Here is a 27,202-nt window from a genome sequence, read left to right as displayed (position 1 = left end):
ATAAACAACACAATATATTGACATTTGCCGCTTTTATTTTGAAGGCATCCTCATTATAATGCGATTATGACGTCACCGTTAGTGCTCCTGTGCTGGCAGAATACTGGTCCAAAGATTAACAAACCAGCACAATCATTCTGTCGTATTATTTATCTAGTTTTGCCAGGTTGTGGAGGGTCAGACGCTAATACTTAATATTCAATATTCATCAAACATTGTTAGTAGTTGACAACAATCTTTTAGCAGGTATTGTATGACATTTTTATTGAGTTTGGGTGCGCTAGTCTGTTTTGGCTATCCGAGAAGCTAGCTATGCTAACGTAATAAACATCAAATGTAAGTACAGTACTGTTTTTTTCATTTGATATTCCACCCAGAGATGTTTTGACAATGTTTGTGTTGTAATTAAGATATTATAATATTCCTTGAGCAAAATTTAAGCTTTCCTATCTCAAAGCAGTTAATAAAATGCTATTAGTATCTTTATGGTCACATTCATTTATCTAAAGGTATTTTTGTTTACAAATATTTTTACCTAATATATTCTATAACCAGATAATATAGAATATATACAAAGGTTTTTACATAATATATTCTATTACCAGGTTTCGGGTTTGTACAGTACAGTAGATGGTGAGATTTGTATGTCAAATAAATAGTATTATCTGCATGATTGAGCACACATGGAGCATGTCATGTATATGATTGTACTATCCAAAAGAAGAAACATGAAAAATAACTAAATCTTAAGAAGCCTTTCCTACAAACCAGCACAATTATTTTTCATGTTTAAGAGGTCATTTAATCTGCCTACCTGGTTCCACATCTGGGACCTGTAACAGATTGTTGCTTATTCCTGTGTAGGTACATATTAATTACAAATGCAACTGCTTGGTATTACAAAGGTTTTAACGTTACATTTCACTTATACATTTCTTATTCCTAGGTAGGTACATATTACAAATGCTCCCTTCTTACATGTCACTCAAACACAAAAAAATTAGAATGTTAACTGTAATTACTTTCGTTTATATATGCTCAATTTCATTTTTTTCACCTTTGCTACATTTATAATGACTACAAACAGCAGAAACATTTCACAATGTATATAAGGAATAAGTGGTTTGTTGTGGATTACCTCTAAGGTGTCTGGGCAGAGGGGCGAATGCCTTATAAATAATATGGAATATCTTTCATAATAATAATGTAAATTGTGATTGGGCTTTTTCCTTGTTAAATAGTGGTATTTCAAAACCAGTGAATTTCAAAACATCCACCATAACACTAATTTACACACACAGAGACACACATAAACACAACGCACATGGATACAATTGATTTAATGAATGCTGTACTTTGTTAGAAACATGAGAAATAAAATACATTCCCTGTTAACGCAATGTTTGGTTATTTGAATTAGTCTGGAGACCAACTCGGGGCAAAGGGCTATAAACATTAACAGAATACTGTAAAGAAATAAAGAAATAAAAGTAGTTCCACAGATCGGGATAAAATCTACCTAAAAGCAGGCAGAAAAGATCATGCAAAGGTCAACATTTCTGTTACAGATATACACGACTGGCCCTCTGGAGTGAGTAGCACAATGCTCAACAAACTGAGCTACACAGTGGATAGTATTTGGAATAGATCATCATTCAATGAAAATGGGAACACGGTTTCTGGCAGTCAAACGCCAAAATCTGTGTGTCTGTCAGTCAACAGTTAAACTACATTTGGTTGTTTTTGGAAAAATCCTTTTTGATTAATTGTAGGTCACAGATTGTGCCAGTGGCTGAAACAAATGGTGCCCCCTTTTTCTTAAATTAATCTCCATTCTAGAATTAAATGTACATAATGAAAGTGTTCTTGAGGGAGAGACAAAACAGTAGAACTATACATGTTGGGGTAAATCACTGTTGATTGACTGGGACACGCATTTCTGCGACTAGCTGCCAGAAACCGTATCCCCCTTTTTCATTGAATGATATCAATCAATCAGATGTATTCTATAAAGCCCTTTTTACATCAGCAGTTTTCACAAAGTGCTTTTACAAAACATCTAGCCTGAAACTACAAAGAGCAAGCAACAAAACCTTGGGGCTGAGACTGGGGGGTTGGAATACCAAAGGGGTCTGTATAAGTTTGGTTACATTTGGAAAAATCCCTTTTGATTTATTGTATGGGGCACATATTTTGCCAGTGACTGACAGAAATGGTGTCCCTTTTTTATGAAATGAAACTGTTGGAAGTGTTGGTAAGGGAGAGATATAAAACGGAATAATTTCTGTCATTTTTGGAACAATACCTCTCCATTGAAAACAAGTTGCCAGGAACACTTCGGTGACTGGCTTTTTCAAGTCACTCATCAGAAGATCAGGGGTGAAAATATATTTCATTTCTTACCGGTACTGACCTGTGTGTGCATGCACTTCCGTGCGTATTTTATTAGCTAACGATAGGCCTATTTGATGTGTCGATTTCATTATAACAGATATCCTTTATGTTGTGCGCATCATGTATTGTGCAGATCGACAATGTTATTTTGGCCTGCGCAAATGATATTTTATTATCTGTCTTCTCTTGTCACTTTCAGCGTTAACAATTAGCCTACAATAAAAACGAAATTATAATTAGAAAATCGAAAGAGATACATGTATAATAATGTTCCCCACAATTTACCGTTTGTTAACAGGTTTTTCCTGCTTGCATCTCTGGTATCTGCATGCCTTCTAGGATAAATGTAATTGGTTTGATTGAGCTCAACATAGTTTCAACTGCTTATTTTCCGCGGTAATGGTAAGGACAGGTATTTGCGTATAGCGGGAAAGGGAGACCTGATCAGAAGTTATTTGTAGGCTGCTATAAGTGTAGTAGTGGGACTAGTTGTAAAGGAATTAGAAAACGAGTTTATTCTTTATAAGATTCTCCATCGCAATGAATAGCCTAAAACACTGCTGACTTTATGTGTGTGAGGTGATGATAAAATAAATGCACCGTAACTCTTGAGGGACGTTCATTTTAATTACTATCAGACACCGCCTACACACCTTTATAGCCCTACACATGTACAAAGGCCAGGTAGGCCTGATTCGTGCCCAAGCAATATCCTATACAACAAATAAATGAAAGCGCATACATTAGAGAGCGAGCGAGAGGCGTTTATAAGGCTCCACATTTTAAAATAAAAATGTCTTTCTGAAAATACAAAATTGTAGATCGTGAGAAATCTGAGACTGGCCAAGCTATAATATAAAATGCATGTGCAACATCAATGGCCACTGACAGACAGGTTAAAACAATTTAGCGGACTTAATGTCGCCTTTTTGTCTTTTGGACACCTTTCTATCCATCTTTATTATCCGACAAAAGTAAGATCTGATAATCCCTCATCGCTGCCATATTTTGGATCAGATATGGGCGACATTAGATACCAGTCGGATTGGGTATTGATTTTACAACAAATTAGATGGATATTTTGGGAGTCGAATAAAAATGTCACGGATACAGTTCGGCAGGGTTATACATTTCGTGATCCCACGAAGTCCTCGACCTTAGGACACTTCCTTAGCGGACAGTGAAGCACATTCAAGTGGTTCTAAAACGTTCATTCTTGCGCTTCCTTCGGATAGAGACCGGTAATAGGCAGATGGAAATAATGTTTTTTTTAAAGATTGCATTCTTGCAATGGAGAGTTTGAACACCGTTTTTGAGTAAAAGCTATACATATGCGCTTCACCAATTAAATAAAACAAGTTGCCAGGAACACCGGTGACTGGCAAGAGCTTTTTCAAGTCACTCATCTGAGGATCAGGGCGGGAAATATATATAATTCCGTACAGGTACTGATCTGTGGGTGCATGCACTTCCGTGCGCATTTTATGTGCCGTAGTAGCTAATGATAGGCTTATTTCATGGGTCGATTCGTAATAATACCTTTATAATTCATTACAACAACTCCCCGTTATGTTGTGAGCATCAATAGGTTATTTTGCCCCAGCAAATGATATTATATTTGTCTTGTCACTTTCAGTGGGAAAGCGTTAAAAATTAGCCTACAATATAAACGAAATGATAATTAGAAAATCGAAAGAGATAAATGTATAATCTCGGACGTCACTAGAAATTCAGGGATGGGGGACTAAGCTTCGGTTTGGGGTGTCTGGGCATACTCCCCTAAACATATTTTCATCAGGTATATTGAGAGAAACTACGGGTGTAAAATGTATCAAAATAAAGTTATCTTTGGTAAAGGTTGGCTAAAAGTACACCTGTCAAATCGTTTGTGTTAGACACTGATCTAATGACTTTAATTCTATCCAAGTATAGAAATTTAAATCCACTCCACCCAATAGCAACAAAAGGCATAACAACGGCCAAAATACCTAAATACATTTGTCAACTGGGCCTATAGTTTATAATAAATGAACATCTACATATATTTTCTTTCTAAACACGATTTCTCTGAATCATTTCAAAACAGATTTAGTCATTAGTCTCGGAATGAAGTAATTAATAAATCATAAAAAAGGAGTGTGTTAACAGGTTTTTTCAGGTGTTAATATGATAAATATAATTGGTTTGTTTGAGCTCAACATAGTTTCAACTGCTTATTTTCCGCGGTAATGGAATGGACAGATATTTACATATTGCGGGAAGTGGAGACGAGATAAGCTTTTTTGTAGGCTAAGGGTAGTAGTTAGACTAGAGCTGTTGTAAAGGAATTGGAAAACTAGTTTATTCTTTATCATTACACAACAAACCCAACTCATGACGACATTATAATTTGATTTAGATTTTATTGTAATTAACAATATTCTTGACTATGAGCCATTCAGCTTCATGAGAATTAAATTTTGATTTTTCTTGCAATAAACAATATTCTTGACTATGAGCCATTAAGCTTCATCAACAATACATTGCAGAAGATGTTTAGTGGCATAGTAGGGGAGAGAGGGGTATGTTGTCACACTTTTCACACTGTGTGACATTTACAGGGCACAATACAATACAATGCTATAAATGTCATTCCAAATGCACTGTAAACCCGGATTTCATATCTAATCAAACATTTAAAGTATAATGTACTTCATTCAAATCGATTAAGTTTTGATTGCATTACTAGCAAATGTAAGTATGTTATATTACTTTGTAGACCTAGTCTGTGAATAACTTTAAGTGAAATGGCTTAAAATACCCAAGTTTTAGTCATGACCATCTCTCTAGGTTACATAAAGTTGCAACGAAGCCACAAGATCTGAACATAGGCAATTTTTTTCATTTAGATTTGTATGTAACAACAGCAAAATTAGGCTACTAGGCTATGTATTGTATAATAGGCTATTTTTATTAATTAACACAAACTCACAGGAGTTTTGTGCATAAATAAATGATAATACCAACATTATGGTTATGTTAGGGCCATTGCTTCCATATATTTCAATTTAGTTTCTGGCAAATCACAATTTCTGTTGTTTCCATGTCTAAAAACACCAACTACTACTACAGTACTCATGAGCCACCGTGACGATGCTTCGCGCTCCGCTCTTTCATGCAATGCACGATGGGAACGTGAAAGCCGTCACTTTGCCGCCGTCCCCTTAACGGTCTATGCTTTTTGCTGAGAAGACGTCACTTTGCCGCCGTCCCCTTAACCGTCTATGCTTTTTGCTGAGAAGACGTCACTTTGCCACCGCGCACCGGACAGTCCAGTTGCTGCTAAAACTCACCAGAGACGGTAAGTAGCTTTGATCACTTGGGGGGCTGTTTGTGAGAAGTCCAAGTGAAAGCAGTTTGACGTCGATGGACATTAACATTGCCACCCGTTACCTAACTTAGCTACTTAGCTAGCTAACTAATTTTCTCACTGGAGGGGCTTTTTGTGAGTAACGTTAGTGAAAAACGTTGTTTTAATAAGTTCAACGGACATTACCTGTTGCCACCGGTTAGGTGGCTTAGCTAGCTAAATTGTCTTTCTTGCTTGACGCTCTCTTTGTGAACTTGGAAAACTGTCATTTTAACCAGTTCAACGGCACATTTTTCACCTGTAGCTTTGAACTGCCTCTTGGCAGATTAAGAGGCGCCTTGGACGCACGCGCATTCATGGGGGGGGGGAGGGAGTGCAATCACGTTGTAACGTTACTGACTTACTTTTCTCACTGGAGGGGCTTTTGTGAGCAGTGTAAAACCTTTGTTGTAACCAGTTCAACTGGACATTTTTCACCTGTAGCGTCTTGGTGACACTGCCCAATTTGAACCTCCATGCTGAACGAGGGACACGCTCTTCTGAGAAAATAAGTTGTCAAAAACAAGCCTGCCATCAGCCAGATGTTACATTGATGGCCAGCTCTTTTCTCAGAAAGCCAGGTATGTATTACTGTTGAGTGTTTAAAAAAGATGCATGTGTCACTGTAATGTTGAATATAATTTTCCATAGATTCTTGTTTTTAGCTTCTTATGCAATACATGTTATGAGTTCACCAGAGTGGTGGGGTAAAGTCTGCAAGAGAATTTCTTTGATGAACTTGACCGTTTCTCTCCAAGGCTGATGGACCTCTTTAGGAAGAAGAAAGCCCTGACTGGCCAGCTTTTGGCTGAGCTTTTACGTTAGACAAAGGTGGGTTTGACTACATTAGTCTACTACCTCTTTCCTTTCTCTGTTCATCTCTTTTGTCTTTTCTTTCTTCTCTGCTTTTTCTTTCTCTTTCTTTCTTTCTTTCTTTCTTTCTCTTTATTTCTTCCCATCTCATTTCCCTTCCTTAATCGTCTCTTTTCCTCTTTTCATTACCTAATTTTCTTTTGTCTTTTTGTACATAAACATTGTGGGGAATTTCTGGAATTTATTTGATAAATACCTGTGAGTATCCTTAGCAAGATATGTTTTAACTCTTGTGTCCACTATCTTGCAGACCACTGAGCCAACAGACATCAGGTGCCTATGTCTTCAGGGACTGCCTGTCATCTTGGCAGATTATTCTACTGCCTTCTTCAAGACATGCTCTTTAAGTTAATTATATTTTTTTGTAAATGTTGCAGGTGCATGCTCCTTTGTCTCATTTTTAGCTGTTAATGAACACTGCCATTCATTTTCAGAATTATTTGATCAGCATCAGTGTCTCCATTAAGTCTCTATTTTATGGCTGAACAAAGATAGCTTACCCACTTTCAGTCCCAGTACTATTGAAAAGAAGTAGAAAACTGCTCCCAATAACTAAGGTTGTATGAATCTTTTTACATTTGCCCAATTTGTTTTTTGACTTTATTGTCACCAGTTGGAACTTTTGGGTCTTTAACTCAAATGGGGAGTTCTGATTGCACTTGTTAGATTCTGGTTGCTCCAGTCATCAACTAACTTATTGTGTATGTTACTTTCAACTGGTTAAAAAAAAAAAAAAAAAAGCAATTAAGGTGAATGTCATGAAAAAGATAATTGCATTATGACTGAAAGTGGGTAAACTCCATATTTGGGGCGAAGTGTTGCAACCTGTACAGATCTGAATATGGCATTTGATAAATATTCAAGACTGATATCGTCCTTTTAATATAAAATACTTTCAGTGTGGTTTATATTGTACAATGCTTTTCATTATAAACAGTCACAGGTTATTTCTGGTGGACAAAACACCATTGTCTAACTGGCATGTTTATGTCCTCTCCTTGTCAAAACTTTTCTTTCACTGTTAGGATGCAACTGACAAGGACTCGTACAGTGAAACTCCAGTGGGAATTCTCTGCCTTGGTCAAGAACATACCCAGCTCAACCCATCCAGAGTAGGGATCATCTTGGAAGGGTCTGTGGTAATGGATGAACTGGGATTTTTGAGGGAGCACCTTTAGTGTTTGAGGTATGAGCAGTGTGACCACCTCCCCCGCTCTCCTCTGCAATGTGAGATGAGATGTGCGCCACTTGTTAAATAAAACAAGCAGTAGGCGATACTTCAGCGACTGGCAGAGCTTTTTCAAGTCACTCATGTGAGGGTAATCCCGATTTACGATTATCCTGATTATGGAATTTCTCCACGATTTCTTAATCCTGAGTATTTTCCATCGTCTATTGTTCCATCCTTACCTGCCGGTGTCAGAATACACTGTGTTGTTTTTGGAAAGTACTTTTTGATTGAATGTAGGGTGCAGATTTTGCCAGTGGCTGAGAGAAACTGTGTCCTTTTTTCATTCAACTGAACTGTAGTCTTACTCTAGTTGGTAAGGCCCCCCAAATAGTATTTTAAAATATTTATTTTTGGAATAATCATAAGTGTACCCATGTAAATGTAAAACAAATTATGATGTCAAAATGTCAATGTATTAGTATTAATAGACTGGGATAATAATTATTTTCACTTTGGACGTGAGGAGCATCAATTAAATGATGTCATTCTGTCCTTTATTTTGCAGTCATATTAGGGGTTTTCAATACGTGTTGTATAAGCTGTTTTGCCAAAAAATGTATATTGCATGTGTGAAATGGAGATTCTGTCAAGTTATGAATTTAACAACCAAAGGTGCCTCTATAAAATACTGAATAAAATACAAGATATATTTAATATTTCAATAAATTGGCACAAATACGCAAAATAAATGTTTGCTCTTGGTCATTGTGTTATTGTGTGCAGATTGATTGCCAAAAAAAATCACAGTCAAGTATAAATGTTTTCCATAACACAATGAAATGTGAAGAAATTAAACGGGACTAAATACTTTAGCTGTACATCAGCTTTTTCAGGAAGTGGTAATCTTCCTCTAATATGAAAGCAAGTCTTCTCTACAGACGCATCTCTTCGTCCAGATGCAGCACCAAATGAAAAATAAAAGGTACAGTTTTGCTCAAAAGTTTGCATACCCTTGGGCAGTGGCATCGTTAGCTCTGTGCGCCCCGGATCTTTTATGAATTGACCCGGACCTCAAGTTGACCAAAAAAAATATATGACTCTACAATTCTGATCACGCATTATGACAAAGTAGACGTGTAGGCCACCAGCGTGTACATCGAAAGTTTCCGCATGTACATTCAAAAACCTGTACCTGTAAAAACATGTCCCAGGCGGAGTGGGGGTGTGGGCTAAGCCCTGAATGTATTGTGATCCTTGCGACGCCTCTGCCCGTGGGGAATTGGTAATATATGTACCATTAGTAAAGAAAACATGAGCGAGCCGACAAAACACATGACTTTTATTTCTTATGGGATTCACATTCAACTGTAGGTCATAACAAAATTGCACAATCATAAAACAAAACATAGCAACAAAGAAAAAAAATGACCTGAACCCTGTTCAAAAGTCTGCATTCCCTTAGTTCTTAATGCGTATTGCCTATAAGGCCCCAAATTCTTGCAGGTGGTATTGCTGCCCATTCGTCTGCCAGTATCACACCATAAAGCTCTATTTTGGTCTTGTCACTCTAAATTACCGTGTGCCAGAAGCTGTGGGGCATGTCAAGGTATTGTTTGGCATATTGTAACCAGGCTTTTTTGTGTTATTGAAGCAGTAAAGCTTCTTTCTGGCAACTCGACCATACAGATAATTTTTGTTCAAGTATTCTCATTTTGTGCTCCTTGAAACAACCTCACAGTCTTTTTCCAGAGCAACCTGTATTTCTCCTGAGGTTACCTGTGGGTTTTTCCTTGTATCCCGAACAATATTTCTGGGAGTTTTGGCTGAAATCTATCTTTGTCAACCTGACCATGGCTCAGTATGAAGAGGTCCCTGAATTTTCCACAATTTAATAAGTGATTGAACAGTTTCAAGGCTTTGGATATCTTTTTAAAGTTATAAAGTTCCATTACCTTGTTACGCAGGTCTTTTGACAGTTCTTTTCTGCTCCCCATGGCTCAGTACCTATCAAGCTCAGTGAATCCACATGAGAGCTAACAACCTCATTGAGTATTTATCCACAAACACTAACTGCAATTTAAAAAGCCACAAGTGTCGGAAATTCACATTTAATCACCATTTTCACCTGTGTGCGTCTGTATCAAGGGTATATAAACTTTTGATCAGAGCTATTTCGGTGATTTATGTTATTATTATCATTTTAAAAGGAGCCAAACAACTATGTGATAATGAATGGCTTCACTATCCTTAAATAAAATAGTTTTATTGCATGATCAATGCCAACATTTCACAATTTTTGCCAGGGTATGCAAACTTATGAGCACAACTGTAAATGAAACTAAGGTTTGTTTTTGTTTCCTGTGTTGCTAATATGAATCGTGCAACTTTACTGGCCAGTTAGCCAACTTTGCAGTAGAAGTAATTAATACAGAATTTGCCAATTTGAAAAACTGAATTTACCCCGTTTGTGTCCTCGCCAAAATTGGAGTTGGTTTCACTGTGTTGTACGTGCCCGGGCAGCCAAGAAACCATTCTATAAAACGGAGGTACATTTTCCCTCCAGCATCTCGTCTTCGTTGATACAGGAAGTCAAATTTGGCCGGAATTCTGTACTCTGTACCCTCCCTCCGCCATCCAACCAATCATCGTTTGTGCGGCTCTGCGTTCGCGTAGCCACACCCTTTTAGATTTATGGGCTGGTGCGTGTACCCTATGCGGCCTGGCTGTGCGGCTCTCTGTGGTGTCCGCGGATCCTACGCAGGCGCGTTTGACATTGAAGCATAAATCAGCCGCGTGGTAGCCTAGGTATGCATCTGTCAGGAAATCACAGACCAGCTCTGAATCATATATCTACCCTCATTGGCTGTGCGGTAGAGCTGACGAGGATAATAAACTGGATCTTGAAATCAACAAAAACACCAGTGAAACTGTTAGACAATGTTACAGGCCGATGTCCTGTGGCAGAGAAAATAGTTTTATTGATGGCATATTTCGCATAATGTCTAGGAAACTACTAAATGCGAAGAGCCCCCGCTAAATTACATGTTAGCTAGCTACATTATTAATGAATTAAGGCTAACTTTAAAGTTAATAATGTAGATTGTACACTTGGATATGAATCCCAATATGCTCATAATATGGCGTCTTTAGCTATCATTTAATTCACTTTTGGCTTTAAGCCTCGATGTCCCAATTTCTGTTGCAGGTGCAAGTTACAGATAATCTAAACAAGCGATATTGTTGATCGCTTCACCGTAATGTTAGCTAACGTGAAGTAATGTCATAAATCACGTTTTGTTTCAATAAATAATTTGTTAATTCAAACATCTGGTCATGTTAACAGCGTCAATAAATACAAAACGTTGTCTGCATATTTGCAAACCATATTCCCAAGCTACCTTTAGCATGTAAAGCTAGCGCTACATGCTTACACTACTAATAGTTAGCTAGCTAGTGCAGTTAACGTAATGTTGTTGTACCATTTCAGTTGGAAAAATAGCAAATATGAAATGCTCAGCCATCAGACCTAGAGTAAAGTGTACCCTTTTAACTTGGTCGGATCTTTTAAAAGATGCTGTATAGTAACTGTATTGCACTGTAGTTTCAAAAATGCAGCGCTTTTCTGTGTACCAGTCTTCCTAAATGAGGGGGCGGGAATTAAACATGCAGCGGTGTTGCCAACTTCCGCACATACAGGTACTCTAGGAAAATTCTCGTTCAGGACCCTTTTGGGAGGAAATAAATGCTAGCAGCCATAGGGTCCATGTAAGGCTTATCATGCTCATTAATACTTGTAAAAAGAAAATTTCAATAATGGGTTTAAAATTCATATTTTGAAATATTTTTCTGTCAAAACACGTTTATGGAATCATGTTTTATTTACAGATATTAATTAGATTAATAAACTGATAAGCATTACATGAACTGTTTGGTAACATTGTTGTCATGAGTAACTTAGCTGATGGTATGGATATTAATAAGATTAATAAACTGATAAGCATTACATGAACTGTTTGGTAACATTGTTGACATGAGTAACTTAGCTGATGGTATGGATATTAATAAGATTAATAAACTGATATGCATTGCACAGACCAATATGTTTGCATTACATGAGTTTATCATTTACTTTTTTCCATTTTTTTTTTAACTTCATACAGTTTAATGTCCTAATGTTGAGCTGCATCTCAAAAAATTTGAATATCGTGGAAAAGTTCATTTTTTTCTGTAATTCAAATCAAAATGTGATACCTTCATATATTATAGATTCATTTCATATAAAGTGATACATATAAAACCTGTTTTGTTTCAATCTTGATTATTACGGCTTACAGCTCATGGAAATCAATCTCACAATATTAAAATAAAAATGTATAATACCGAAATGTCGACTACAGCTTTCACACATATTAAAACTGAAAAACATAATCATGAGAATATCCTGATATACATTTAAAATGACTATTTCATTCAAACTTCTCATTCATGTTAGTCCTACTCAGTGCTGTTACCCTTAAATTGAGAGGTAATTGGACTGACTTTTTAGCATAGCATTATACATGAAACACAGCCACATAAAATCAATGCTAATAGCATGAGAACACCAAAAAGTAAAAAAATTAAAATATTTAATTTGGATAACGGGACTGTATATTGAGATTGAAATTCTCTTTTTGAACTTTATTTTAGCTGTAATTATCTGTATTAAGAATATGATTTGTATATACAAGTAATGCAAATATCCATAAAATAATGGTAAATGTATCTGGTTTTTAGAATGTAAAATACTGTATTTCAACAGCTTATTGTTGTGGAAAAAAGGATGCATATCTGTAAAAAAAACTTAAATATTAAGGTTTTTGAATTAACTGCATGACGAATGATAAAAATAAGTTCATCCCTGTAATTTCATAGTATTCTACCATTTTTCATAAACACAGACAAAAACATGTAACATTTACTAGTTAAGTACCATAAAAAATGTATTTTTTACAGTGTATAGTGGACTTTCCCAAGTGTACTTTTTACAATGACAATTACAAAATATTTTTAAATACACTCCACATGGCAGAAAAACCAGGCAATAAAACTATCATATAAACTGATCTCACATAATTGATGAAACCCTGTTCCATAACAGCACATCACACTCTTAATGCTGTGGTATTTTTTGTCATCACCATCGCATAGAGGAAATACATATATATGTACAGTGGGGTATTTGATACACTGCCGATTTTGCAGGTTTTCCCACTTGCAAAGCATATAGAAGTCTGTCATTTTTTATCATAGGTACTCTTCAACTGTGAGTGACGAAATCTAAAACAAAAATCCAGAAAATCACACTGTATAATTTGTAAGTAATTTGCATTTTATTGCATGACATAAGTATGCAAAATCGGCAGTGTATCAAATACTTGCTCTCCCCACTATACATACATACATACACCCATTCTGCTGATGTTTATGAGACCACACAAACACATCCTGTGTAAGTTTAATTACCAACCCTGGCCTCCCACTCGTGTGAAACGCAGTCTCTCACCTTCAGTATATTAGCTCATACACATTTGTCAGAAACTCTTAGCCAGTATGGAGGGCTAAAGGTTTATCATTAAATAAATAAATCAATACACTTATGTATTTTCCTTGCATTTCAAAAGCAATAGGGGGTGGATTATTTTTGTATTTCCATAGTGTAAGTGCATTACATTGCAACTGCAATAGAGGGGTGAGACCTTTAGGATTAGCATTGGCATGGTGTATTGGCTTTGCTTTGCAACCGCCATAAGGGGGTGGGACTTAGTAAGGATGACCCGGCACAGCCAGAAGAGGACTGGTCACCCCTCTGAGCCTGGGTCCTCTCTAGGTTGCTTCCTAAAATTCGGCCTTCTTAGGGAGTTTTTCCTAGCCACTGAAATTCAACACTACTGTTGTTTGCTCCTTGCGGTTTAAGGCTGGGTGTCTCTGTAAAAGCACTTTGTGACAACTGCTGTTGTAAAAAGGGCTTTATAAATACATTTGATTGATTGATTGATGAGCTGTTCTGGGTGTTGCACACTACATTGCTACATAATTGGGTCAAATTCTCTTTGGTTACTCGAGTCACGGCTCCCATGGCATTGGTTGTGAGCATGTATGTACTCATCATTTCACAACATATCTGCTGTTAGTATGTTTTAAGGAGGGAAGAGACGGCGGGATGAATGAGTGTCTATAGGGCAGCACGATTCTTCCATAGCCTATGGCCAACAGTGACACAAGCAATGACGTGGGATTTGACAGAGCCTTTCGGAAAACGAGACAGCACTTGTCATGTCACTTTTGATTTAGTATCCAATGGAAAACATAAAAGCAAAGTTGTATTGTAGGGTCTGTTGTAAGTCCTGCAGGCAGGAAACAACGTACACAGCTCAGTGTGCTCTCCACTTTCCTTTTGTATAAGAATTCTGGATTCATAATTCATTACCTCCAACACACCCAAGACGTGAACAGGAATTAATGTAGCAGCCAGCCTGGACCCAAGCATTACAAATTGGACATGCTGTATGGAAAAGAGGTAATTCTTCATTCATTTTAACTAACGGTTTGTTATAGTGGTAACAAACCAGTCGAGGCAACTATGAGACCTGTCACTATTGGTTTTGAAGTGTGATGCACACAGAATAGAAATACAACAGTTTTTATTTATTTAATGATACAGCTGATTTAGTCATCCATGACCCAGAGCAATGTAAGTGCATACCCCTTTTACACTTTGATATCCCTGTCTGGGAATCAAACCCACAACCCTCGCTTTACAAGCACCATGCTTTTATCAATTGGCCAACAGCCTTACCAGACCCTACTGCTGTACCCTATGGTGTCAAACCATTTATTTATTCATGGCCTATTCTCTACAGTCCACACCAGTGTGTAGGAAAGGTTTACACTGTCACTGTGGTTTCTGACCTGGCACCTAGCCTCTTTTCTCTTGAGCTCTTGTCTGATCTTGTGAACACAAACCTTAAAGTAATTGTCTACTATTTAGAGTAGAATGACTAGTTAGGAGGGGCACATTCAGTATGTTCTATGGGTGCTCACCTGACAGTGTGTTTACTGAGAAGAGAAGGTTTAATTGTGGTGTGACCAGAGGCTGTGGATGGGTAAAATCACCTCTGTAACCTGTTATTCAGCTGTCTGCATGTACACCAATGTATGGCCTGAGACTAGAAGACAACAGTCAAACAGCGGTTGAATCAATTTCGTCACACGTTTGTATCACAAAACCTCAAGTTGGAAAGAAAGCAAAGTGACGCCTCTGCAATACCAGCACCATTTTGATTATCACCACACAGTCTTAACTTAAGATGCTATGGGGACCTTGGCCACCAATCCCAGCTCTAAATACATAGTATTTAGCCAACCAAATAAATGCCTATCTGGTTAGCTTCAAAGCAGGCTGAGAGCTCTCTTATCAAGCTTACCAGGCTTGGAAATAAAATACAGCCTTCTCTCCCATATGGAAAATAAATATATTTATACTATGCATGTAGAATGTATGATGAATATATGTCAAATGCATTTAACTTTATTCAATATACATTTCAGGTTTGAAAATGTATTTCACCTTCTATTCTGAAATGTATTTAAAAATGTTTAATTGAAAAAAGTTAAATTACTTTAATTCAACTTATTGCAAATTACATTCAGGTATCAAAATGTATAAATACATTTTTATTTTGTCCAAATGTTATTCAAAACAATTGATGTTCGGAGTCCAAAATTACATTAAGACTTATATTTTATCACCTCCCAACAGACCTGAAGATTATTATACCTTTAAGGAACACAAACTAATACCAAGATCTCTTTTACAGAACAAAAACAGGTGTTATTCCTTTAGAGGCCCCAGGTTTTCGAGGATATTGGGCCTGGCAAGGACAGTGGGGTCCCTTAGGTGTAACCCAGGGATGGGGTCTTTGCTGAAATCAATATTGATATTATGGCCAATAATATGTTTTTTAAACAAATGCTGCACACATGGCTTCATACGGTAAATAAACAAACAACGCTTTCAAAATGTTTATCATTAGTGATGTATTGATGACATCACTTTTAGGTGTTGAAATACACATACAGTGGATATAAAAAGTCTACACACCCCTGTCAAAATGCCAGGTTTTTGTGATGTAAAAGAATGAGACGAAGATAAATCATGTCAGAACTTTCTCCACTTTTAATGTGACCTATAATGTTAACAATTCAATTGAAAAAACAACTGAAATCTTCGATGGGGAAAAATGAAAAATAAAAACCTTATAATAACCTGGTTGCATAAATGTGCACACCCTTAAACTAATACTTTGTTGAAGCACATTTTGATTTTATTACAGCACTCTGTCTTTTGGGGTAGGAGTCTATTAGCATGGCACATCTTGACATGGCAATATTTGCTCACTCTTCTTTGCAAAACCACTCCAAATCTATCAGATTGCGATCTCCTGTGCACAGCCCTCTTCAGATCACCCCACAGATGTTCAATTGGATTCAGGTCTGGGCTCTTGCTGGGCCATTCCAAAACATTAATCATCTTCTGGTGAAGCCATGCTTTTGTGGATTTTGATGTGTGCTTTGTGTCATTGTCGTGCTGAAAGGTAAACTTCATCTTCAGCTTTCTAACGGACGCCTGAAGGTTTTGTGCCAAAATTGCCTGGTATTACCAAAACGGCACATTTTGCGGATCTCTCCCGAGGGTTCTAGTGGGGCTAACGAGTTGATTTCAACACTAGTGCATAGACCCAGTCTCCTTGTTTAAGCACACACAGCGTTTGTCTATTGGATACATCAATAAGGTATTGCTTGCTGTGACACTGGTGGCATGTACAACCTTTTAGACAATGTCACCCCAAAAGACACCAAGGGGAGATTTACCTTATCAACCCTTAATAAATACAGACCCACTTCATAAAAAGCACAAGCATCAGTGTGTGGGTCTGCTGATGCAGGACAGTGTTATTATCTACAGATACAATCAGCATTTCAATGAATTAAATAAATGATGAAGTAGGAACTGAAAGAAGCATTCACCACAGCAGGGTCAGGCAACTGCAATAACAAACACTGTAACCAGACCCCAAAATAGTGTTCTCCTGCCCGGGCCCTCAGAAAGCCTTTGATGCAACACACCATCTGATATCTTCATGTTCAGGGCTTTATCAGAAAGGTAGTATAGTAGGTTATGTCGAAAGCAAATTTTCTGATGCCAGGTTAATCACACGTGGAGTAGGTCAGGGGCCCTCCACTTCCTGTAATATATCACTGATAGGAAATCGGCCTGTTCCTGTCAGCTTTTTTTGTATGAAAAAGATTCAGCACTCATTTATTCTTACATCCAGATAGGGCAGTGGTACAGCCAGCTCAGTTGAGTTCAGTTGGCTGTCAGATAATAAACTCTCTCCTCATTTGGGGAAAACAGAGTCAATTGCATTTGGCTCTAAGATAAGGCTAGGTAGATCATTAGGCTTTAACATAATGGTTGGTAACACAGCAAATGTGTATTTTACTGGGGACACCATGGGACTGAAAATTGCCATGGTTAACCAGGAAGTAACATTTGCCAGAAAACCACAACTTCTATATTTGGATACATTCAAAAGTACCGATGCACTTTGCTTCTCCACAAGGATATACAACATCTTCTGTTGATGGAAGTCTTAACTTCAGTGATAAATCGGTGACACAAGCAACCCGCCGTATCTTGAATGTATTTTCGGCAGTACAAATCTCACATTCTCACTCCACAAGAGGCAGTGCCGCAGATTTGGTATCATCACGTTTTAAGAGTTGTACTGGTCTGAACACTTTATATCCAGGAGTGGCTGCTGTAAAAACAGTTTCTGCCATGCATTGGTTTAAGCAGTCCTGTAAGGCGTGGATAGTTATGTACACTTCCCAGCTCAAAACAGGATCTCATAGGAGGAGTTTTGCGTAGGCTTACGCTGTATGTATATGTAATGATTTTAATGCTATAATGTTGAATGTATGGCACAGAGTGATTTCATTTCATGTGTTGCCCTGAGGACCACAATGGAAACAAGTGTTGGACGTTGTTGTAAGTAACAGTAAAAACCTTGGGAGGGATTTTACATTTTTAAATTCTATTTTATAACATGGGAGACTGAATAAAAATATAAGCGCAACTTCTAAAATGTTGGTTCCATGGTTAATGAGCTGAAATAAAAGATCCCAGAAATGTTCCAAAATGTTCCATACACAGTACTTTATGCACAAATTATTTTTTGTTCCTGTTCATAAGCCTCCTTATCCAAGATAAACCACCTAACAGGTGTGTCAAATCAAGAAGCTGATTAATCAGCATGATCATTACACAGGTGCATGTTTGATGGGAACAATAAAAGGCCACTCAACTGTTAAATGTGCCCCAGATTTCACAACCTTAAGGGGAGCGTGCAATTGGTTTGCCGACAGAGCTGTTGACAGCTCTGTAAATTTATCTGCCAAAAGCTGCCAATGTTTTTGACAGTACGTCTAAATGGCCTCATTACCGCAGGCCACAAGATACAAGACCTCCACATCAGATTTTTTCACCTTCACTCTTGTGTGATGAGACCAGCCTCCCAGACAGCTGATGAAACTATGTTTGCAAAGTAAATTTCTGCTCAAACCCTCAGAAAACATCTGAAGGAATCTCCTCTGCATGCTCACCCCCCTGAACGATGATTCATAACTGACTTCATACCTCACTGTGATTCATAACTGATTTCATACCTCATTGTGATTCGTAACTGACTTCATACCTCACTGTGATTCATAACTGATTTCATACCTCATTGTGATTCGTAACTGACTTCATACCTCACTGTGATTCATAACTGATTCCATTGGACAAGTGTTAACCTTTGATAGCGGTTGGCATGATGGAGAAATGTGCTGTTTGAATGGTACTGGGCAAGTGGCAGACAGATTGTATAACATTGTGTGGTTTAGCAGTCTGCTGATGCCAATTTTGGGTACCGAGTCCCCCATGGTGGCGGTGGGGTTATGGTGTCCACAGGCAATAAGCTACAGGCAACAAACACACTTACTAAGCCTAACTGAGCTAACTGAGGTGGCGACTTTGCAGGTCTGAGTGGGTTGGTGGTAGTGATCTTCTGTTACCGTGACTGTGTTTGTCTGGCTCTACAAAACTGGCAAGTGTGAGACAATTTCTCTGTTACTTGCTGCTGTGACAGTTAGACTAGCAGCTACTGTCTGAGTAAACGAGCTTAAGGGGATGGCCGGAGGAGTGTGTGTTTGTGTGTGTTTGTGTTGAGAGAACGCTGTTGGCTGAGGCAACAGAGATGGTGGGGGAAATCATTTGGGTGGGGGTAAGGGGACAGCAGTAGAGGCTCTGTTCTTAACCCTCAGTTAACCTTAACCTCAGCTGTAAACTGAAAAGTATATTCATAACGTGACATTTATATATATATATCCTTTATTTAACCAGGAAAGCCCATTGAGATTAAAAATCTCTTTTGCAAGGGAGACCTGGCCAAGATAGGCAGCTGAACCACATCACATCATTACATACATACAAAGACACAACAAAACACATAAAGACAAACAAACCAGTAAAAACAAATCGAAAGCCAATTTTGCACTTACAAGGAAATCACAATTAAAAACATTGACATGTGAGGGAGTTCAACTCAAAACACCTCATTCTTATCTTAAAAACACTCAAAGGAATCAATTTACTGAGTTTTAAGTTATTCTGCAGCAAATTCCATGTAAAGGGAGCAGAATAAACAAAGGCCTTTTTACCCAGCTCAGTACTTACATGTGGGACAGAAAGCAAGACAACAGCCTGAGAACGGAGAGAATAATGACCAGCACTTTTTTTCATAAGAAGTGAACATAAATAGGATGGAAGCACACCAAGAATAGCCTTATATATAAATGTGTACCAATGACAAAGCCTCCGTGTGGCCAGAGCAGGCCACCCTACACGAGAGTACAGCTCACAGTGGTGAGTGCGAGCTTTACAATTAGTAATAAATCTCAGCGATGCATGATAGGATGCGTCAATCATATGAAGGCATTTAACAGATGAATGCATATAAAATATATCACCATAGTCCAACACAGATAAAAAAGTGGATGCCACTAGCCGTTTTTTTACATTAAAAGAAAAGCACAGCTTATTTCGAAAATAAAAACCCAATTTTAGCCTCAACTTTCTCACTAGACAGTGAACATGAGGCTTAAATGATAGGCAATCATCAATCACAATACCAAGATACTTATAAGTTGAAACAGTCTGTATTTCACGTCCGTCAAGAGTAGTCACTGAGGGAAAATTCAGCGGTCCATTCCGGGGGCCCGTGAAAAGCATACATTTGGTTTTTTCTGCATTGAGCACAAGTTTCAGCTGTAGCAACGTGTTTTGGACCACAGTAAAGGCATTCTGTAAATGTGCAATGGCTTGTTGAAGAGAGGGTGCACAACAGTAAATAACTGTGTCATCTGCATAAAAATGAAAGTTTGCATCAGACACATGCCGATAAAGGTTATTTATATAAATAGTAAATAAAAAAGGGCCTAACACAGAACCTTGTGGAACCCCTTTAAGGATTGGTAAAATACCAGACTGAACACCATCATACTTAATGCACTGGGTTCTGTCAGTAAGATAGTTTGAGAACCAAGAGACAGTATTCTCTGAAAACCCCGAATTAAGAAGCCTAATCTTTAAGACATCATGATCGACCGTGTCAAAGGCTTTTGACAAATCAATAAACAGTGATGCACAGTGCTGCTTCTTGTCACGAGCAACAGAGATATCATTTATCACCTTCATTGCAGCTGTGATGGTACTATGTTTTTTCCTAAAACCTGACTGAACTGGGGATAAAATGTCCTGAACATGCAAGAAGTTTTTCATCTGATCACTCACCAGGGATTCAAGCGTTTTGGCCAAAACAGACAAATTAGAAATTGGCCGGTAATTATTTAAATTTGACGGGTCACCCCCTTTCAATAAAGGACAAACAAATGCAGATTTCCATATTTTGGGAATAGTATTACTCTCTAAAGTAAGATTAAAAAGGTATGTTAAAGGCTGTGCTACACAGTCTGCAGCTATTTTTAAGAAATAGGGCTCTATAAGATCAGGTCCTAAAGGTTTTTCAGGAGCCAGCCCTTTTAGGGCTTTTTGAACATCAGCCACTAAAAATGGAGTGAGATTGAAGACACTTGTAGAGACTGGTTCATCTCTACAAGGTGTCACAGTATAAGGACAAGCAGTGTCAAACAAAGAACCAGACTGAATAAAATGCTCATTAAAATGGTTCACTATCTCCAGCTTGTCATGAACTACTGCAGACTCTTTCATAATAAAAGAAGGAACATTAATACTATCTTTGTTTAGAGAAAGTAATTTTATAGCCTTCCAAAATTTTCTGGGATCATTTAAGGTGTTAGTAGTGGCTGACAGATAAGTCAGATTTTGCTTTCTTAATAAAAGAAGAACATTTATTTCTTAACTGCCTAAAAATAAGCCAATCAGACGAAGATCCCGTTTTTCTTGCTTTAGCCCAAGCTAAATTGCGGTCATGAAGAATATCTCCAAGCTCAGAAGAGAACCACGGATTGTCCTGCCCCTTAACTCTAAATCTCTGTAGTGGGGCGTGTCTATTTATTATTTGCAAAAAGCTATCCCGGAAAAAGATCCAGGCTGACTCCACATCGGGAATCAGCTCTATTCTACTCCAATCACAATTAAACAAATCATGGCAAAAACCCTGTTCATTAAATTTTCTGAGATTCCTCTTACATATTACGCGAGGTTTACATTTAGGCATCTTGGTATTCCTTACAGCAGCAACAACACAATGGTCACTTAGGTCATTACAAAAAACACCAACAGCAGAAAATTTGTGCGGGACATTAGTCAAAATTAAATCAATTAAAGTGGATTTCTCATGGCACTTAGGATTTAAACGAGTGGGAGAATTGATTAACTGTGTAAAATTAACAGAATCACAAAATGACTTAAATTCATCTGAACAAGGTTTCAGCCAATCCCAGTTTAGATCACCTACTAAAATAATTTCAGAGTAGTCCATTTTGGATAAAAGTTGAATAAGAGTCTGCAATGCAGTACTCAGGGCAGAAGGAGGCCTATAACACCCAACAACAGTAACATAAAGGCCCTTGGCCAACTCCACCTTTACTGCCAAAAATTCTAGCTGCTTACCAATTGATTCTGAATAGACTAACTTCACATTTAATTTAGATTTAACATAAATAGCAACCCCACCACCCTTCCTTGGTCTATCAGCACGAAACACATTATAACCACCCATTCCAATATCCATGTCAGTGATTGATTTTGTCAGCCAGGTTTCAGATAGCACAACAATATCTGCATCTGTTGAATTCACCCAAATTCTAAGCAGATCCATTTTGGGTAACAAACTGCGAACATTAAGGTGAATTACACTCAAACCAGACATGGATCTCACATCAGATGGCAATGAAATACACTGCAACTCAGGGCCTGGATTTGGCTGTACATTGCCGGATAAAAGCAGCAATAAAAATATTAACCATCTCTGTTTACCATCAGTATATGAAGAATCTGTAGAGTTTTTAAAATGAGAGTCCCAGTAATGTCTGCCATCAAATGCAAAATAGTCATTTAAAATCAAAAGACTTTGAAGCTGAAGAATATCTCTGGGTAGCAACCAGGCTAAATTTAAGTCCTCTGCTAACTCTTTTGGCATTTGAGGGAAATGCACAAAGGCTGAGCAGTTAAATCCATATCCAATGTCTGCTATGTCCAAAGAGCCACAAATGTTGCAAGATGTACTCACCCAGTATAAATCATTTGATCTTAGATTCTGCACAAACAATGAACAAAGCAGCATTAGGAGAAGAGCCATGTTAGCAGAAGATGTTAGCAGAAGATGTTAGGAGGAGCTGACAGGGCCTCAGTATCCACGTAGCTAGGCTGCTAGAGCCTAGAGTCTAGAGATAGTAGCTGGGCTGCTCGGGCCTGTAGAGGCTAACAAAGCCTCTGGATCCAAATAAAGCCTGAAGATAGCAACTGGGCTACTAGGGCCTAGAGCCTAGAGATGATAGCTGGGCTGGAGCTGGGTTAGAGAAGGAAGATGGTAGCTAGGCTACTAGGGCCTGGAGCCTAAAGATGGTAGCTGGGCTGCTAAGGCCTGGAGAGGCTAACAGAGCCTCAGTATCCAAGTAGAGCCTGAAGATGGAAGCTGGGCTGCAAGGGTCTTGAGAGGCTAGGAGGGCATCAGTATTCAGGCAGAGCCTGGAGATGGTAGCTGGGCTGCTAGGGCCTGGAGCCTAGAGATGGTAGCTAGACTGCTAGGGCCTGTAGGCTAACAAGGCCTCAGGATCCAAGTAGAGCCTGGAGATGGAAGCTTTTCTGCAGCAAAGTAGTCCATAATCCAATAAAAATTATTTCATCTAAAAAACCAAAGAGCTCAATCATAGAATCTGCAAAAAAATAAAATAATGTACTCCTTATATATGTCCATATATGTGCATAAAGGCAATCAAATGAGTATAGGTAGGAGGACAAACGCACACACATCAGACCATACATGCCGCCATCTTGGATTCTCATTTTGAATAATTAACGTTGGAGAACAACATAATGGCGTAAACGTTAAAGAGCAATGTAATACTGAGTTATTATGAACCAAAAGCACTGGGGATTTGATGATAGCAAACGTAATTACTGTACAGCAATTTCTGTTCTTATTGAAAAATAATCACCAGTTGTAAAATGTTACATGCAACATTATTCCTGAGAGGTACGGTTGAAACTGTAATCATTTTGTGCATGAACATTTGTATTCTTACAGTCCTGCTTACCTGCAAATTCTCAGGTTTTTTGTCAATTGTTAATAACTCATAATAATATAATGTGATAAAATACCACATTTTCCATACATTGGTACCGTGTGATGTTTCCCCTGAACTCCATTCCCCTGAACACATAAACATCCTGTAAATCTTTAACACCCTATCGCCAACCTCTGACTCATGAGCGTGGCCGTCTCCCACCATGAGTAGAATTCTGTTGGTCTCATGAAGACAAGTAATAGTTATAAGTTGTATTTGTCATGTCACTAGGATCCAGTATGGACCTTTTAACTAAGTGCTTTGTGGTTGGCTACATCAGTGAAACAACAAAAAACAAAAGTATTACATTAAGTATAACTATATATATATATATATATATATATATATATATATATATATGAAAGGACATATTTGTAATAAACATAATAATGTGAACAAAGAATCAGTCTTTGTAATGTGAACCTGCAACAGAACTGGTCCAGGGAGCAATGGAAGAAGGTGTCCTGTCTGATGAATCATGTTTTCTTTTACATCATGTGGATGACCAGGTGCGTGTGCGCTGCTTACCTGGAGAACATTGGAAGAAGGAAAGCCGGAAGGAGACAGTGTGATGCTTTGGGCAATGTTCTGCTGGGAATCCTTGAGTCCTGCCATTCATGTGGATGTTACTTTAACACGTAACCACCTACCTGAGTATTGTTGCAGACCATGTGCACCCTTTCATGGCAACAGTATTCCATACAGGACTTAAAGGATCTGCTGCTAATGTCTTGGTGCCAGATACCACAGGACACCTTCAGAGGTCTAGTGGAGTCCATGCCTCAACGGGGTCAGGGGTGTTTTGGCTGCAAAAGGGGGACCTACACAATATTAGGTGGTCATAATGTTATGTCTGATCGGTGTATATAATCTATATATATTTATAAACTGGGTGTTTTGACAATTTTTGTTCCAAACAGAAATTGGTGTGTGGAAGACAACTGGACAGCAGGATATATTGAATTTAAAATGTGCAATCAGTAATCAGCTGTGTGGGTAATGGTTGTCTCTGAAGTCCTAGGCTGTGATGTTTCAGGTACACTCACTTGCCTGTTTCACTCTCACAAGACCACTTCCTCTGATCTCCATCGTCTTCAGATTAACCACACAAGTACAACATAACTCACATGTTCATGTCCCGCCCCCTTTCTGAGTGGTTCCTCGTTAGCTAGCCGTGACACCAACCCCTGTTCCACTCCACTCTATCGGTCTGTCTCTTTCTGTCAGTCATGTCCAAGCTTGTCATGGCAACTCTCCTGTCCTGGGATTTGTTGTCTGTGGTCATCATCCTGGATCTAGTCTGCGCAGGTAGAGTACAGTCATTGGATAAATACTGTGTGTCTGTGGGACTTAGTTTGTATTTGATGATAGCTGTACATACTGTCTATACTGTTTACTACATTATTTTTAAGTACACCATTTTACTGATGTGTTTTCTCTTTATTCTTTATTTAGAATCTAGCAAAAACATCACAGCAATTATTCCTAAAAATGCAACTGCTGCTCTGGGGGAAACTGTGACTTTGCAGTGTGATGGACCGGCAAATGCTGTCATCTGGAAAAGGGAAACACTGTCGTTCACTACTTTTTCTCATAGATTCTGGAAGAATGAAACTACTTTCAACAACCTAACATCAGAAAGGATGTCTATTGACCCTGTTAATCCGCTTGTGTTGAAGATTCATAATGTTCAGCTAACTGACACAGGGAACTACAGCTGTATTATAACAGGGGATCGGGGTGTACGGACAACTAAGTGGAGTTTGACCATCACTGATCCTAATGATGAATATAAAGGTAAATGCACAGAGGATTTTTATAATTAATATTACAGGGGGTATTGGCATTAGTATTAATAAAATAAATACATAGCAAATAGTTGCAATTGTAGTTTAATTTTAAATGCTCTTGGTATATAACTTTCATAACTGACCTATACACCCATGAATAGGTCTCTGTAATTTGTAATTATTTGAAAAGTAATTTTTTGTCATGTATTATGTTGAACTATGACAGAAATACATAGCCATTACAACATAATTATTCCCTTAGTGGAATGAAGGTGAATGGCAACCAAGTGAGATTTTCCTAATGATCAGATTACTATGATTGGTTTTGTCTGTCTGACTGGACACAGGGACTGCTGGACACAGCCTACAGGACCTACAGGATTTACTCTATATAATACCTCCTGCTATAATTGGAAGTGCTCTTTGCATACTCGTCTGCTGTGTAGTCTGGTGGTATAGGTTGGTATCTCAATGTCTTGTAGCTCAGTGAAGTAATGCTTCATTCTAAAACATTCTAAAAAAACATATTGTATGAAGGCAATTTGATCCCTAAATTGTAGAACATGCTGAAAGTGTAATGTCCAATTGGTAATGTTTTTAAAAGGTGTTGCAGCTTTTCTTTATTTTCAAATAATAATATAAATACAATTTGAACCCAAGGTCCAACCAAAATGTTACTTCCCATCATGTTAAGAGTGGTGCATGAGGGTGCTTCATTGGACAACAGTGGACAAGTAGCATATGAATGATATTGGCAGATTGTGTTTTACAAATGGTGACATTATTCTAACATACAGTTTATAAAGGGACAGATATTAACTGTTTATATTCCGAGTCAAAATAATTCACATTGTGACCATATAAAAAAAACAATCTGCAGGAAACGACAACAGGACCGGAGTGAAGGTCTCCAGGATACAGAAGTTGAGGTCAGTTACAACATTTGAATATACTGGTGGAAAAACTAGGGGCATGTCATGTATTCATGTTATCTTCTATTATGCAATAGTATCTTATACATTCACACCTTTATCTATATATTCATTTTCGGGAGGTTTATGGAGATTATTTATTTCTGGAAGAACAATCTTTTCAATCAATAAGTTGAATGAAATTCTCAATAAATAGAATGAATAGTCCTGCTTTATCTTTTTTGTTCCACTCCTCTTCTCACTCGCTGTCATCTTACTTCTTATCTCTGTGTCTGTATCTATTTCTCTATATCTATTTCTCCTACAGGACAGAAATGCTCAATCTAACATCGCCTCTGGCCAAAGAGCCCAACGCTTGCAGAGACAGTACTTTGAAAGAATTAACTCAATATATGGGCAGAAACAAGCACACAACAATCCGAAGTTGTCAAAAGCCCCGTTGGACAATCTGGTTGGATTGATGTAATTCTGTCAACTTTTTTTATGTTAATGTTATGTTAGGTTAGGTTTGTACATTTGTTGTGTAAGGGGCAATTTGCTAAATGTTTATGCAGTGGCTCTCAAAAGTATTTACCTGACTTGGATATATATATATATATTTTCTTTTTGTTTTACAACATGAAATCAAAATGCATTTAATAATGAGTTGGTGCCACTGATCAACACAAATAAAGCCCATACTGTCAAAGTGAAAAATTTAATATACAAATTGTTATGAATAATAAAAAATACAGAATAC

At 37.8% G+C, this 27,202-nt stretch overlaps 1 protein-coding gene across 4 annotated transcripts; it reads left to right on the top strand.

Annotated features, from left to right (window-relative positions):
• The first annotated feature begins 110 nt into the window (after window positions 1–110).
• LOC105027882 lies at window positions 111–27,066 on the top strand. 4 transcript variants are annotated; one of them, XM_034286962.1, is made up of 6 exons: window positions 111–336; window positions 24,969–25,049; window positions 25,197–25,538; window positions 25,879–25,990; window positions 26,412–26,460; window positions 26,771–27,066. In XM_034286962.1, exons 2-6 carry the CDS (start codon window positions 24,971–24,973, stop codon window positions 26,927–26,929), a joined length of 741 nt encoding a protein of 246 aa, XP_034142853.1. In that variant the 5' UTR covers window positions 111–336; window positions 24,969–24,970; the 3' UTR covers window positions 26,930–27,066. The 4 variants fall into 4 exon arrangements, 3 of the variants coding, with proteins under 3 accessions (XP_034142853.1, XP_034142854.1, XP_019910256.2); XR_004574604.1 differs by lacking the exon at window positions 111–336 and having other exon boundaries at window positions 24,623–25,049; window positions 25,339–25,538; XM_020054697.2 differs by lacking the exon at window positions 111–336 and having other exon boundaries at window positions 24,624–25,049.
• Window positions 27,067–27,202: the final 136 nt, after the last annotated feature.

The sequence above is a fragment of the Esox lucius genome, chromosome 16 (genome assembly GCF_011004845.1).
Source record: "Esox lucius isolate fEsoLuc1 chromosome 16, fEsoLuc1.pri, whole genome shotgun sequence".
NCBI lineage: Eukaryota > Metazoa > Chordata > Actinopteri > Esociformes > Esocidae > Esox > Esox lucius.
This window is presented reverse-complemented; position numbering and strand designations above follow the sequence as displayed.

Coding starts and splice junctions, on each gene's coding strand:
- LOC105027882 (XM_034286962.1), top strand. CDS start 24,971: ATGTCCAAGCTTGTCATGGCAACTCTCCTGTCCTGGGATTTGTTGTCT. Junction 25,050..25,196: donor CCTGGATCTAGTCTGCGCAG/GTAGAGTACAGT, acceptor TTCTTTATTTAG/AATCTAGCAAAAACATCACA. Junction 25,539..25,878: donor TCCTAATGATGAATATAAAG/GTAAATGCACAG, acceptor GACTGGACACAG/GGACTGCTGGACACAGCCTA.